This window comes from Bos indicus x Bos taurus, chromosome 18 (genome assembly GCF_003369695.1).
Source record: "Bos indicus x Bos taurus breed Angus x Brahman F1 hybrid chromosome 18, Bos_hybrid_MaternalHap_v2.0, whole genome shotgun sequence".
Lineage (NCBI taxonomy): Eukaryota > Metazoa > Chordata > Mammalia > Artiodactyla > Bovidae > Bos > Bos indicus x Bos taurus.
The window spans coordinates 7,422,481-7,439,463 of record NC_040093.1 but is presented as its reverse complement, the minus strand read 5'-3'; the positions used below and the strand labels follow the sequence as shown (position 1 = coordinate 7,439,463).

Sequence of the window (16,983 nt, the reverse complement as noted above, 5' to 3'; positions counted from 1 at the left end):
GAAGTAAGCGTCTTTTAATTTCATGGCTGCAGTCACCATCTGTAGTGATTTTGGAGCACAGAAAAATAAAGTCTGACACTGTTTCCACTGTTTCCCCATCTATTTCCCATGAAGTGATGGGACCGGATGCCATGATCTTCGTTTTCTGAATGTTGAGCTTTAAGCCAACTTTTTCACTCTCCACTTTCACTTTCATCAAGAGGCTTTTGAGTTCCTCTTCACTTTCTGCCATAAGGGTGGTGTCATCTGCATATCTGAGGTTATTGATATTTCTCCCAGCAATCTTGATTCCAGCTTGTGTTTCTTCCAGTCCAGCGTTTCTCATTATGTACTCTGCATATAAGTTAAATAAGCAGGGTGACAATATACAGCCTTGATGTACTCTGTTTCCTATTTGGAACCAGTCTGTTGTTCCATGTCCAGTTCTAACTGTTGCTTCCTGACCTGCATGCAGATTTCTCAAGAGGCAGATCAGATGGTCTGGTGTTCCCATCTCTTTCAGAATTTCCCACAGTTTATTGTGATCCACACAGTCAAAGGCTTTGGCATAGTCAATAAAGCAGAAATAGATGCTTTTCTGGAACTCTCTTGCTTTTTCCATGATCCAGCGGATGTTGGCAATTTGATCTCTGGTTCCTCTGCCTTTTCTAAAACCAGCTTGAACATCAGGAAGTTCATGGTTCACATATTGCTGAAGCCTGGCTTGGAGAATTTTGAGCATTACTTTACTAGCGTGTGAGATGAGTGCAATTGTGCGGTAGTTTGAGCATTCTTTGGCATTGCCTTTCTTTGGGATCGGAATGAAAACTGACCTTTTCCAGTCCTGTGGCCACTGCTGAGTTTTCCAAATTTGCTGGCATATTGAGTGCAGCACTTTCATAGCATCATCTTTCAGGATTTGGAATAGCTCAACTGGAATTCCATCACCTCCACTAGCTTTTGTTCGTAGTGATGCTTTCTAAGGTCCACTTGACTTCACATTCCAGGATGTCTGGCTCTAGGTGAGTGATCACACCATCGTGATTATCTGGGTCGTGAAGATCTTTTTTGTACGGTTCTTCTGTGTATTCTTGCCATCTCTTCTTAATATCTTCTGCTTCTGTTAGGTCCATACCATTTCTGTTCTTTATCGAGCCCATCTTTGCATGAAATGTTCCTTTGGTATCTCTGATTTTCTTGAAGAGATCCCTAGTCTTTCCCATTCTGTTCTTTTCCTCTATTTCTTTGCATTGATCGCTAAAGAAGGCTTTCTTATGTCTTCTTTTGCTCTAAATACCTTTACATGAATCTGTCAGAATACACATTTCAACTGAATCAATTTCTTCTCATTTTGTATGAAGATAAGAGCTCTCCTTATGACCCCATTGATGATATGTGTTTTCATTTCAGCAGCAGATGACCGTCGAGGACGTGGCCATCAAATTCACTCCTGAGGAGTGGGAATGCCTGTCCCCTGCGCAGAGGACTTTGTACTGGGACGTGATGCTGGAGACCTACAGGAACCTGCTCTCTGTGGGTGAGGATCACTTCCCTCTCAAGTTGGGATCTGTCCTTGGGTATCTTTACATTTTCCCTCACATGCCTTTTTGGAGCCCCTACCTTGCTTGGCTGAGCTCGAAGCTCTATTGAATCAGAGGCCAAAAGCTTCATAATGTGGCATGAGGACTTTGAAATTGCCCTTTCCTCCTTTGATCTGCCCGTGTTATGATACCTTGAGGGTGGGTCCAGAGCTTGAAAATGCATAAAGCCTGTAGCAAACTTAAAACCTACACTTCCCTGTTTTGAAAATTTTATTTATTATTTTTTGGCTGTGCTGGGTCTTTCTTAGTTGCAGTGATCAGGGGCTACTCACCAGTTGCGGTGCTCGGGCTTCTCATTGTGGTGACTTCTCTTGCTGTGGTAGGCGGGCTCTAGGGCGCAGGGTCTCCGCAGTTGTGGTGCACGGGGTTAGTTGCTCTGCGGCATGTGGGATCTTCCTGAATGAAGAATTGAACCTGTGTCCCCTGCACTGGCAGGCAGATTCTTAACCACTGAGCCACCAGGGAAGTCCCACTTACCTTTTTACTACAAGCAAGATGTCTGCATATTACACTCTTCCCTGTGTATTCACTTGATCTTAGCCAAAAGGCTAAGAAGCGATTCCCCTGTGCATTCAGAAGGAGGCAAGCCGAGGATTGAAGTGTTTTCACAACCGCCCCATATTGTCCTCACTCCTCAGCTGAACAAAGAGCTGGGGTTCTGGAAACAATATAGCATGTGATGTTTCTTTCTTGCAATTAGCAATAATTTCTTTTTCTGACCTGACTATTCTTATGTCCATTTTGGAGTAAAGAAAAGAGAGCACTGGACCCTGGAGAGGGAAGTGAAAATAGCAAAAAAGAAAAGAAAAAAGGGAAAAACCACTAAAGGGGTGGAAAGTACCATGTGTAGACACAGGTCAGATCTCAGATGAACGGAGAAGAAACTGCACCATTAATAGTTTCAGGGAATCTCTCCCCAAGGGGAAGAGTTCTGTGGGAAAACAGTTTATTTTTTGGTAAACTCTCAGAGGAAATTGTTGTTCTCCCCATTGTTTCACTCCATTCTTTAGTATGTAAAATGTATCTCGTCCTCCTGTGGTGCCACAGCTCCTACAGAGACAAAGGCAAGGTCTTTATATGATCTACAACAGCCTGTCATTTGACTCCTGTCAGCTTTATCTCTTGACTTTGAGGAACGTGGGATGGGCTCTTTCAGAGGGGTCTCTTGCCCCTGCGTCTCCACTTCTGTGTGTGCTTTCATTGGCTGCTCAGTTCTTGGTCCCTGCAAGTAAGAGCTGAACTGCTCTGTAGCACCACGCTCAGCACCTGTCCTAGTTCCATCCCTACTCACTCTTCTAGGAAGATGTAGTCAAGGAGGTAGGAAACCACTGGTGCTCTCTGATTCTATCTCTCACCCTAGAACCTTCACGGAGCTGTCTCAAGCCCCATCTGCCTGTTCAGATCCCTCAGCCCTTCCTTCTGGGATTGTTATGTAGGAGAACTGTAAAGCCAGTAGACAGATCTTCTCTTTGATCCTAGGTCCTACATGGGGAGCATACGTCGGCCTTTGAGATTCTTAACTCAGTGTCTGTGAGGAGAGCGCACATCTCAAGATCCTGCAGGATCCCCCCCTCCTGTCTTGTATTTTCATCACTCTTCCACTGCTCTACCTGGTCTGGGAATGTAGACTTTTCCTGATTGCCTATTGTCTTAAGTTGCCTCTGATGATTGCCTTTGAAATACACATTCCTAGGATCTGAGATTTTATCCTATATTTTTTTGCTGTGATAATAACACTTTTAAGGGATAGACAACTTCTAGGGACTCTCCTTATGGAGTAGGGTTATTTGGTGACAGAAACTTCCCCCCCACACACCCCGAGACTTTTTTTTTAATTGAAGTATAGTTGATATACAGTGTTGTATTGTCTTCTGATGTAAAGCAAGGTAATTTAGTTATACATACGTATACATTCTTTTTTTTATTGTGTTTATCACAGGATATTGAATATAGTTCCCTGTGCTGTACAGTAAGACCTTGTTCTTTATCTGTCCTATATATAATAGCTTGCATCTGCTATTTGCAAACCCCCAACCTGTCCCTAGGCATGCACACTTGGCCACCAGATGTCTCTTCTGTATGCCTGTGAGTCTGTTTCTGTTTCATAGATAAGTTCATTTGTGCTGCATTTCAGATTGGACATACAAGTGATATCATATGATATTTGTCTTTCTCCTTCTGACTTATTTTGCTTAGTATGATAATCTCTAGGTCCATCCATGGTGCTGCAAATGGTACTATTTCATTCTTTTTTATGGATGAGTAATATTCCAGTGTTTGTGTGTGTGTGTGTGTGTGTGTGTGTGTGTATTTATATGTGTAGACACACAACATCTTTATCCATTCATGTGTTGATGGTCATTTAGATTGTTTGTATGTCTGGCTATTTATAATAATAAATAGTGCTGCTGTGAACATAGGGGTACATGTATATTGAAAAGAGTCTTTTTACTTATTTTTCATTTAAAAATTTTTTTATTTTTGCCACATCTCAGAACTTGTGGGAACTCACTTCCCTGACCAGGGATCAAACCCAGGCCATAGCAGTGACAGTGCCAAATCCTAAACACTAGACCACCAGGGACTCCCAGCATCAGGCTCTTGCTTCTTTCACTTTCTTTGTAATTCTGGGTTATGTACATAGCCTTCTAAGTCTTGTGCCCTCATTTGAAAAATAATGGTAGTTTACCTCAGGCTTTTAAAACAAATATGTACTGTTAGATAGCTTATATATAATAATATTGCATATTTTATAGAAAAGCTCTAAGTTACTGTTGTTTAATGATATATATCTACTTTGTCATGTTTTGTTATGCTATATCCCTTTGTGTGCATTATAGTTTATATGCTTTTATTTTGCAGTTTGTCCTCAACAATGTAGTCTGTGACCTTAGTTAATATACATTTTAGGCACACACTTCATACTACATATCTGGGGACAATAAGCTGGAGAATTAAAGGGCACTGCATAGATAAGAAATTGCTCTGCTTGGTTATTATATAATGGCAATCATGAAATCATGTGACTTTTGTCTTCTTTCTTCAGGTTCTGTTCTTTTGTTGTTCATTCACAAAGTCATGTCCAACCCTTTGCGACTCCCATGAACTGTAGCATGCCAGCTTCCTCTGTCTTTCATATCTTCCAGAGTTTGCTCAAATTCATGTCCACTGAGTCGGTGATGCTATCTAACCATCTCATCCTCTGCCACCCCCTTCTCCTTTTGCCTTCCATCATTCTCATAATGTTATATATTTTCCTGACCTAATATTTTAGAAGTCAGTTATGTCAATACCTTTTACAGTTTTCATATTGTGTGCCCTTTCCAGGGTGAAATTCTCTTCTTTATTCTTAAGGAAGAATGTTTAGAATTCCATAGAATATAATGTTGTACAACATGTTTACTTATTACTGGTTGTTTTACTACAATAGTAAAGGGTTGCTTTACTAGAATAGAAAGGGTTACTAGAATAATGTGTTTATTAATTTTTATTGTGATTTACAGTTGATGGTCTTTCAGAACATATTATGCAATATAACTGACATTTACTTGTTAATGTTATAAAATGCCTGTTTTTCATGGATATTGATGCTTTTATAACAGGTAATTCAGGAAAATACTTCATTTTTTAAATATCCCTAGTAAATTCTTTATTTTCTCAGTGCTGTATTTGTTTTGCAATTCTAAACTGCCATTTATTTAGGTTACTTGTTAGATAAGCTTGTTTTGGATTATTTACCATTATATTACTTATTTTAAGTATTAATTTATATACAGTAATGATGTAGATACTGTATGTAGATTATGTATAATAAGTATGTGGAAAATATGTCTAATATGTTTCTCGTCAGTTACAGTCAGTATGTATATGCTTTGGGTTCATGGTCATGAGATTAGCCACTTTTTAAGAGCTAACATAAGTTTACACAACCTGAGTGTTTTTGTCCTACAGTGTCTGAAATGAGGCTATGCTAAAATCAGTTTGAATTTCATGTGAACATACTTTATTTATTAAAGAATCCTATTTCTTTACTGTTTCTCAAAATTTGAAGATCATGGTTGGGAAGTTTCATAACTACATTCAGTGTAAGTGTTATTTTTGGTATAATATGTTTTCAACATAAAATATTTATGAATTATAATTAATAACATACCTATGATTTTTTTGTATTTTGTAGATATCTCTCCCATACATATTATCAAGAAATTACAATCAAAGGAGAACACTAACTCAACAGATACACTCCAAACAGTGATTTTGGGAAGACATGAAAGCCATGGAGTCCAAGATTTTTACTTAAGGGAAATACGAGGCAATACGCTTGAGTTTGAGTGTCAGTGGAAAGATGACGAAAGAAATTACAAAGGAGTGCTTGTAATCCATAATGAAAAGCTCACTGATAGAAAAGATCAACGTGGTAGAAGCAATGCAGGAAACAATGCAATTGAAAATAAACTTGCGTTAAGCTTTCAGGATGAATTGCAGATATTTCGAATGGAAAGGAAAATTTTTGAATGTAATCAAGTTGAGAATGTTATCAACAATAGTTCCTCAATTTCAGCTCTCCAAAGAATTCCTCCGAGTGTTCAAACCAACACTTCTAACATGTATGGGAATAATTTTATCCATTCTTCAATACTGACAAAAGACCATAAAGCGCATAGGGAAAAACCTTACAGGTGTAATGACTGTGACAAAACCTTTACTCATGTCTCACACCTCACTAAACATCAGGTAGTCCATACAGGAGAGAGGCCATACAAATGTGATACATGTGGCAAGGACTTCAGTCAGAGTTCGAACCTTGCAACTCATCGGAGAATTCATACTGGAGAGAAACCTTACAAATGTAATGAGTGTGGCAAGGATTTTAATAGAAAATCAAACCTTGAAACTCATCAGAGAATTCATACTGGAGAGAAACCATACAAATGTAATGTGTGTGGCAAAGCCTTTAGGGTGTGTTCAAGCCTCAGGAGCCATCAAGTAATCCATACTGGAGAGAAGGATTACCATTGTAGTAAATGCAACAAGGCTTTTTCCCGTAATTCCAAGCTTCTAAAACTCCAAAGAATTCATACTCGAGGGCAGCCCTACAAATGTGATGCATGTGACAAAGCCTTTATTTTGCGTTCAAGCCTAATCAACCATCAGGTAGTCCATACTAGAGGGAAGTCTTACCCATGTAATGAATGTGGCAAGATGTTCATCAAACGTTCACACCTTAGGCTTCATGAGAGAATTCATACTGGAGAGAAGCCATACAAGTGTACTGAATGTGGCAAGGGCTTCAGGCAATGGTCTGATATCAGAATTCACCTAAGAATTCATGCTGGAGAGAAACCTTTCAAATGTAGCAAGTGTGGCAAATCCTTTACTCGGAGTTCACACCTCACTAGACATCAAATCATCCATACTGGAGAGAAACCATATAAATGTGAGGTCTGTGACAAGTTCTTCAGTCGCAATTCACATCTTGCAGGTCATTGGAGGATTCATACCAGGGAAAAACCTTACAAATGTAATGAGTGTGGGAAAGCCTTTAGTGATCGTTCAAGCCTAACTTACCATCAGGTAATTCATACTGGAGAGAAGTCTTACAAATGTAATGAATGTGGCAAAGCTTTTATTAAGCCTTCATATCTTAGGCATCATGAGAGGATTCATACTGGAGAGAGGCCATACAAGTGTACTGAATGTGGCAAGGCTTTTATCAAGCTTTCGCGTCTTAGGTATCATGAGAGGATTCATACTGGAGAGAAACCATACAAGTGTACTGAATGTGGCAAGGCCTTTCAGCAATGGTCTGACATCACTATTCACCAAAGAATTCATGCTGGAGATAAATCATAGAAACGTAGTAAGTGTAATGTAGCAAATCCTTTAGCCTTTGAAGCCTCAGTAAATACCAGGTGACCCATACTGGAAAGAGACTTTACAAACAATGAATGTGGCAAGGCTTTTTAGCAGGTGTTCACACTTTAGGCTTCATGAGAGGATTCATACTGGATAGAAATCATACCAATGTATTGAGTATGGCACAGCCTTTAGACAATAGTCCTACCTCAGGATTCACCAAAGAATTCACTCTGGAGAGAAACTTTACCAATTCCATGAGTGTGGGAAAACTTTTGCTCAGGGTTTACACCTCCCTAATCATCAATAATCCATAATCCATACAGGCTTGCAGATGTACTGAGTTTTGCAAGGCTTTTAGCTATTGCCTTAAACTCCAGGTTCACCAAGTAGTCCATACAAAACAAATGTAATGAATGTGGCAAAGTTTCAAATCATTGCTCACTTTTCACTAAATAAAGGGATCTGTATTCTGGAGTGAAAGCATACAAGTGTAGTGTGTGATAAGGATTTTACCCATATAGCAAACATTGGGGGACGATATAGGGTTGACACCTTCAAAATACAATAAACATGGTAAAGACTTTCCCTTGAATTCAAATATTATGCAACAATAGAGTCTATATTGGAGAGAAATCACTAAACTTTAGAATATACATCCTTGAGAGAAGCCACAAAAAAATAACGTGCATGCTAGTTACAGTTCACGATGGTGGAGTAGAAAGACAAGTGTTCATCTTCTCCTGAAAGAGCACCAAAATCGCAACTAGCTGTTGAACAGCCACCAGCAGGAGGACATTGGTCCAAAGACCAAGAAGCCACAATAAGATGGTAGGAGGGGCGCAAACACTATAAAATTAAATCCCATACTGGCTGGGTGGGTGACGTACAAACTGGAGAACAATAATACCAAAGAAGTTCTCCCACTGTAGGGAAAGTTCTGAGCCCCACCTCAGGCTTCCCAGCCTGGGGCTCTAACAAAGGAACTGGGAATACCCAGGGAATCTGACTTTGAAGGCCAGCGAGATTTGATTATAGAACTTCCGCAGGACTGGGGGAAACAGATTCCACTCTTGGAGGGCACAAACAAAATCTTGGCATGCACCAAGACCCAAGGGAAAGGAGCAGTGACCCCCAAGGGAGACTGAACCAGACCTACCTGCTAGTGTTGGAGGGTCTTCTCTGGAGGCATGGGTCAGAAATGGCTCGCCATGGGGGCAGGGGCACTGACAGTAGCAGCCTGGGAAGGTCCCCCTTGGTGTTAGTCCTCTTGGAGGCCACCATTAACCTGACCATAAACCCCAGAGCTGGGTTGCCTCAGGCCAAACAACCAACAGGGAGGGAGCACAACCCCACCCATCCATCAGCAGATAATTGGATTAAAGTTTTACTTGGTGAGGCCCTGCCCACCAGAGTGGGACCCAGTTTTTCCCACCCAGTCGCTCCCATCAAGAATCTTACACAAGCCTTTAGCCTCATCTACCAGAGGGCATATAGAAGAAACAAGAAGAACCACAATTCCACAGCAGCTAGAACAAAAGCCACATTACTCTAAGTTAATTAGGGTGAAAAAGAAGAGTTATATCACAGATGAAGGGACAAGATAAAACCCCCAAAAAACAACTAAATGAAGTGGAGATAGGCAACCTTCCAGATTATTCATGATTCAGAATAATCATGAAGATGATCCAGGATCTCAGAAATAGACTGGAGAAGATGCAAAAAACTGTTTGCCAAAGACCTAGAAGAACTAAAGAATAAACCAACAGAGATGAACAATACAGTAGAAAGAATCAATAGCAGAATAACTGAGGCAGAAGAACGGATAAATGACCTGGAAGACAGAATGGTGGAAATCACTTCTGCAGAACAGAATATAGGGGGGAAAGGAATTGAAAAAAAAAAAAAAAAAAGCCTAAGACCTCTGGGACAACATTAAATGCATTAACATTTGCATGATATGGGTTCCCAGAAGAAGAGAGAGAGAGAAAGGACCAGAGAAAATATTTGAAGAGATAATAACTGAAAACTTCCCTAACATGGTAAAGAATATAGTCAGCTTACCAGGAAGTTCAGAGTCCCAGGCAAGATAAATCTAAGGAGGAACACACTGAGACACATAGTAATCAAACTGCAAAAATTAAGACAAAATATTAAAAGCAACAAGGGGAAAATGACAACATAAATGGGAACTCCCATAAGGTTAAAAACTTGATTTCTCAACAGAAATTATATAAGCCAGAAGGGAATGGCACTATATATTTAAAGTGATGAAAAGGAAGAACCTACAAACCAAGAAGACTCTAACCAACAAGACTCATTCAGATATGATGGAGAAAGCAAAAGCTTTCCAGACAAGCAAAGGTTAAGAGAATTCAGCATCATCAAACCACTTTTACAATAAATGTTAAAGGAACTTCTCTAGGAAGGAAACACAGGAGAAAGAAAAGACCTACACAAAATAAACCCAAAACAATTAAGAAAATGGTAATAGTACCATACATATCAATAATTACCTTAAATGTAAATTGATTAAATGCACCAACCAAAAGACAGACTGGCTGGACCAATAAAAACATGTGCATGTATGCACTTCGGCTTACCACATCACTCTCCTTAATCCCCCAAATTGTAGGTAATTATTTTATATTGTTAGGTTAATCATGTTCCTATTATGGCTTGCGATTATAATTATTTTTGAATCTTGGATGCTATTGTGAAAACTGATAAACATCTTTTACTATTGTGATTATGTAACTGTTATTCACTTAATACCATTGTATCATGATTGGTCAACAGAAAATAATAGAATTCTATATCACCAAAATTGCCATTTAATGGAAAAACCTGTAATCACTTTTTAAAATCCAGATGCATAACAGAATTATCTTGGAATTTTTTGGAAAAATACAAATGCCCAGGTATTGCTTTTTTTCTCCAAAGCTCCAGATGTATTTTTTTTTTCGAAAGCACTTTTTTTTTTTTGTCTTATTTTTAAACTTTACAATGTTGTATTAGTTTTGCCAAATATCGAAATGAATCTGCCACAAGTATACCTGTGTTCCCCATCCTGAACTCTCCTCCCTCCTCCCTCCCCATACCCTCCCTCTGGGTCGTCCCAGTGCACCAGCCCCAAGCATCCAGTATCGTGCATCGAACCTGGACTGGTGACTCGTTTCATACATGATATTATACATGTTTCAATGCCATTCTCCAGATGTATTTCTAATGAACAGCCATGTTTAAAAATAACTGGACTCTATGGCAAAAAAAGGGTGCAACACTAGTGGTTTTACCCAAAGATGAAAACTGGAGCATCAGAGGATTTATATTTGAGAGCACCCTTACAACTGTAATGAATGTTGTAAAGCTTCAAATGTCCGTGCCTTTGGCATAATGAGAGAATTAATGCAGGACAGAAAATACACAGATATACTTGATGTGAAAATACCTTTAAGAAACAGTGTGTCCTCAGGACGCACCAAATAATTCATATTGGGGAGAATATTTTAAAAAGTATGTGGTAAATTTCTTAACCAGTTTTCCCAATGGACCACATTTCAGAGGAAACTATACTGGGAATAACTAAGTCTTCAGTTTTATTGAGATTCGTCTGAGATACTATATACTGCAGAATAATTCAAAGTCAAAATATGTTAAAACTCATGACACAATTATCCTGGGAACAAGGACTTGTGTGGAAATGTTTCATTATCTCCAGTGTGTATTTAAATAATTAAATTTTCTTGAAAAGACTACTTTGACTTTAAACTTGAAGTTTGAAATCTTTGATCTTATTCATTCAATACAGGCCTTTCACAATGGTCTTGTTACAAAAATCACAAGTCCGTGTGCCCAACGTACAGTGAAGCTCATCAATACTAAACATAAAGAGTTGGACCAGAGAAAGGTTTATTACAAATTCGTACAAGGAGATGGGTGGCTCATGCCCTAAGAACCCAGAGTTACTGAAAGCTTTCAGCAGGTCCCTTTAAAGCAAAAGGTGAGGGATGGGCATGGTTAGTTGTTGGAGACTTCTCAGTGTCAGAGCCTTTGTTCTTGAGGTCCGGTCATGGTCAGGTAACGATGTTCCTGTACCTCTCTACCAGATGAATGTTATTCCCTGTCCTGAACAGAAAGGACAAAGTCCCAATGCACAACTTTCACTCTTCAAGGTCCCAGTCCTGACCAAGTGGAGGCACATCTCAGTTGGCAGTTCCTTCAGGGCCATGTTCCCTCATCCTTCCCAGCTGTCATCCCTTAGGTAGCCAGCATCCAACCCAACTGGCCCTCAGTCTCCTCAGGCCACCCAAAGGAGGAGACCAGGTCTCACAGACTGACCCGTGCAGACGGCCACTGCTATTAGGTCGCAGAGACAGGAATGGAGGAGAGGTTCATCCACCTCACTTCAACTGACTCCAGCTCCAATTCCACTGTATTCATGTACCACATTTTCTTTATCCATTCATCTGTTGATGGACATCTGGGTTGCTTTCATGTCCCAGCTATTGTGTAGCATCTCTTTACCACCAGGTGTGCATGCCTCTTTACGTTCACAGGCAGAACAAGATACGATTATTTTGCTTCCCCCAAAGATACAGATTATTATGAACAGTAGTGTTAATCCACTTCTCTTAAGGCCAGTTCTGGGAACTGCCCTAGGCACAGACTCGGTACTGGCTCAAGATGAAGCACTTTATGGCATGGGTGCAGTCGGGTCATCATGCAGTTGGCCTTTTCCCTCTGGTGGCAGTTACGTATCTGTAAAACTCAGAAATGTAGGACTTCCCTTGTGGTCCAGTGGTTAGGAATTTAATTTCCCTTCCAATGCAGGGGACATAGGTTCCAGCCCTGATCATGAAACTGAGATCCCACATGCCACACGACAACTAAACTGGCACGCCAAAACAAAAGATCCCACATGCCACACCAAAGATACCATGTGCCACAACTGAGACCCAATGCAGTCAAATAAATATTTTTTAAAAGAACTCAGAAATGTGCATCAGATACTGTCTGTGGTTCCTTTGTCCTATTTATTAGATGCTTGAGTCTTTCTTTTGTGCCTCAGGGAAGTCTGGGAGACTTCAGCTTTTTTATCAACAAGAGACAGAAGAGAAAGACAAATCTAGGGTTTCATTTATCTGTGGAATCTAAACAAAGGGTACAAATGAACTTACTACAAAACCAGAATAGAGGTATAGACATACAAAACAAACATGGTTATCAGGGAGTGAGGTGTGGAGGGATAAACTGGGAGATTGGGATTGACACATACATACTAGTATATATAAAGTAGATAACAGTGACCTACTGTATAGGACAGTAAATTCTACTCAGTACTCTCTAATGAGCTATGGGGGGAGGAATCTAACAAAGTGTGGGATGTGTGAAACATTGAATTTGTTGTACGCCTGAAACTAACACAATATTGTGAATCAACTATACTCCAGTAAAAATGTTTAGAAAAGAGAAGACATGGAGGGGCCTTTGTACTTGGGGGTGGGGTGGGGATGAGTGTAGGGTTCTGCTGGGTTCCAAGAAGATTCAGTCTTTTAAGGGGTCGGGATAAATGACAATCGAGGGACTCCCATACATATATATGTATTCATTCTTCCCCCAAACATGACATTGAGTAGAGTTCCCTGTGCTATACAGTGAGATGTTTCTGTTTTGTAAATGAGTTCATTGGTATCATTTTTTCAGATTCCACGTATCAGTTCAGTTCAATCGCTCAGTCGTGTCCAACTCTTTGTGACCCCATGGACTGCAGCATGCCAGGCTTCCCTGTCCATCACCAACTCCCAGAGCTTACTCAAACTCATGTCCATCAAGTCGGTGATGCCATCCAACCATCTCATCCTCTGTCGTCCCCTTCTCCTCTTGCCTTCAATTTTTCCCAGCATCACGGTCTTTACCAATGAGTCAGTCCTTTGCATCAGGTGGCCAAAATATTGGAATTTCAGTTTCAGCATCAGTCCTTCCAATGAATATTGAGGACTGATTTCCTTTAAGGTGGACTGGTTGGATCTCCTTGCAGTCCAAAAGACTCTCAACAGTCTTCTCCAAACCACAGTTCAAAAGCATCAATTCTTCAGCGCTCAGCTTTCTTTATAGTCCAACTCTAACATCCATACATGACTACTGGAAAAAACCGTAGTCATGTCTCTCTTTGACTAGACAGACCACTATTGGCGATGTAATGTCCCTGCTTTTTAATATGCTGTCTAGGTTGGTCATAGCATTTCTTCCAAGGAGCAAGCATCTTTTAATTTCATGGCTGCAGTCACATTCTGCAGTGATTTTGGAGCCCCCCAAAATAAAGTCAGGCACTGTTTTCATTGTTTCCCCATCTATTTGCCATGAAGTGATGGGACTGGATGCCATGATCTTAGTTTTCTGAATATTGAGTTTTAGGCCAGTTTTTTTCACTCTCACTTTCATCAAGAGGCTCTTTAGTTTTTCTTCACTTTCTGCCATATATATGGTGTTATCTGTGTATCTGAGGTTATTGATATTTCTCCCGGCAATCTTGATTCCAGCTTGTGCTTCATCCAGCCTGATGTTTCACGTGATGTACTCAGCATATAAGTTAAAAAAGTAGGATGACAATATACAGCCTTGATGTACTCCTTTTCCTATTTGGAACCAGTCTGTTGTCCCATGTCCAGTTCTAACTGTTGCTTCCTGACCTGCATACAGATTTCTCAAGAGGCAGGTCAGGCGGTCTGGTATTCCCATCTCTTTCAGAATTTTCCCACAATTTGCTGTGATCCATACAGTCAAAGGCTTTAGCATAGTCAATAAAGCAGAAGTAGATGCTTTTATGGAAATCTCTTGCTTTTTCAATGATCCATCGGATGTTGGCAAGCTGATCTCTGGTTCTTCTGCCTTTTTAAAACAGAGCTTGAACATCTGGAAGTTCATGGTTCATGTCCTCTTGAAGCCTGGCTTGGAGAATTTTGAGCATTACTTTGCTAGTGTGTGAGATGAGGACAATTGTGCATAGCTTAAACATTCTTTGGCAGTGCCTTTCTTTGAGATTGGAATGAAAACTGACCTTTTCCAGTCCTGTGGCCATTGCTGTTTTCCAAATTTGCTGGCATATTGAGTGCAGCACTTTCACAGCATCATCTTTCAGGATTTGAAATGGCTCAACTGGAAATCCATCACCTCCACTAGCTTTGTTCATAGTGATGCTTCCTAAGGCCCACTTGACTTCCCATTCCAGTATGTCTGGCTCTAGGTCAGTGATCACACCATCGTGATTATCTGGGTCGTGAAAATCTTTTTTGTACAGTTCTTCTGTGTATTCTTGCCACCTCTTCTGCTTCTGTTAGGTCCCTACCATTTCTGTCCTTTATTGAGCCCATCTTTGCATGAAATCTTCCCTTGGTATCTCTAAGTTTCTTGAAGATATCTCTAGTCCTTCCCATTCTATTCTTTTCCTCTATTTCTTTGCATTGATCACTGAGGAAGGCTTTTTTTTTTTTTTTTTTTTTATCTCTCCTTGCTATTCTTTGGAACTCTGCATTCCAATGGGTATATCTTTCCTTTTCTCCTTTGCTTTTTGCTTCCCTTCTTTCCACAGCTATTTGTAAGGCCTCCTCAGACAGCCATTTTGCCTTTTTCCATTTCTTTTTCCTGGAGATAGTCTTGATTCCTGTCTGCTGTACAGTGTTATGAACCTCTATCCATAGTTCATCAGGCTCTCTGTCTATCTACTGGAGAGAAATCATATAAATGTGATATATGTGGCAAACCTTTAGTGAAAGTGCAAATGTTGTAGTTCATCGGAGCATTAATACTGGAGAGAAACTATATAAATGTGATGTTTGTGGCCGGTCCTTTACTCAAAATGCAAACTTTGGAAGTCATCAAAGAATTGATACTGGAGAGAAACCTTACAAATGTAACATGTGTGACAAAGCCTTTAGTCGGATTTCTGGCTTGTAGTTCATCAGAGAACTCATACTAGAGAGAAATCATGCAAATATAATTAGTGTGGCAGAGCTTTCGTTGCACATTTTTCTGTAACTGACCATTAGGGAAAACGATATAAATGTAATTTATATGTCAAAGCCTTCAGTCACAGGAATCATTTTGCAGATAATCAGTGAATCCATACTGGAGTGAAACCTTACAGATGTAATAAATGCAGTAAAGTATATCATCCTTTTGACCTTCAGAAAAGTCAAACTGTAGGAAAACTGCACGAATACAGTGGGTGTGGCAAAGCTTTGGATTCTGAGTTCAGAACTAACTAACCATCATGTAATGAATTCTGAGATCTTACCCATGTAGTTATTGTGGCAAATGTTTTAGAAGGCATTCAAACCTTGCAAATCGTGAAAAAAAAAAAAATCATACTGGAAAGAAGCCATACATTTAGAGTGCAGTAAATCTTAAGGGGACCATAAGGTAACCTGTACATGAAAGAAAGGATGTAAATGTAATATATGTGACCACTGCTTCAATACAACTTGTATTGTATTGTCTCATTAGTCACATGATCGGGGAATTCATAATCCAGAGAAAGGAAATGTAATAAGTGGGGCAAATGCATCAGGTAGCACTCAGGCCTAAAAAGACATCAGGGGATCCATACGCAAGAGACCTTACAAATGTATTCATTGTCGTAAGGCTTTTGTCAGGTGTTTCCATTTAGGCTTCATGAGAAAATTCATACTCTAATACATAGAAGCTATGTTGATGTAATGAGTGTGTCTTGACAACAGTCTTATAGAAAGCTTATAGACAACAGTCTCAATTTAAGATTCCCTAAAGAAGTCATTCTGAAGGAAAAGCTTACGACTGATAATGAATGTGTAAAACCTTCACTCAGGGCTCATATCTCACTAATCATCAGATGATCCATACTAGGGAGATCCTTACAAGTGTATGTAATGTGGCAAGGCTTTTAGGTGCTGCCTTAAACTCAGGATTTATCAAATACTTTATACTTAGAAATGCAATGACTATGGCAGTTTTTACAATTACTACTCACTCTCTAGGTATGTAGGAATATATATCCTGGAGACAAGCCACACAAATGTGTTTGTAGGAAGGAATTTTCTTAAACAGCAAAGTTTGGGGACGATACTAGACCAATGCCTTACAGATGCAATCGGAGTGGAAAAAGTTTCACCTTGAGTTGAAGTATTAAGCAATAAGAGTCCATATTGAAGAGAAGTCATGAACTGTGTAGGCAAGGGCTTTCTCAAGACATCAGAGTGTATTAGACTTAAAAATATATGTCTTTCAAAGAAACCACACAAAAGTTGTGCATGCTATTTCCTCTATCTAACTTCTTCAGGAAGAAGACAAGGGTGCCCACTCTCACCACAACTATTCAACAAAGTTTTGGAAGTCCTAGCAGTCAGAGAAGAAAAAGAAATAAAAGGAATCCAGATTGGAAAAGAAGTAAAATTCTTACTGTTTGCAGATGACACGATCCTCTACATAGAAAACCCTAAAGATACCACCAGAAAATTACTAGAGCTAATCAATGAATATAGTAAAGTTGCAGGATATAAAATTAATACTC

General features: G+C 39.7%; 1 protein-coding gene across 3 annotated transcripts in view; it reads left to right on the top strand.

Moving 5' to 3' along the window:
- Positions 1-11,207, top strand: part of LOC113875583 (zinc finger protein 160-like) — a 55,122-nt gene extending 43,915 nt beyond the window's left edge. The window contains exons 4-5 of one of the 3 annotated variants that reach the window (XR_003506293.1): positions 1,393-1,516; positions 5,758-11,207. Coding sequence is in view for 1 of the 3 variants with exons in the window: in XM_027514106.1 (XP_027369907.1) it covers positions 1,390-1,516; positions 5,758-7,433 (1,803 nt within the window). In the remaining 2 variants the exon portion in view is untranslated. Of the gene's footprint in view, positions 1-1,389; positions 1,517-5,757 lie in introns of all 3 variants that reach the window. The other 2 variants (XR_003506294.1, XM_027514106.1) reach the window with 2 other exon arrangements.
- The last annotated feature ends 5,776 nt before the right edge of the window (positions 11,208-16,983 follow it).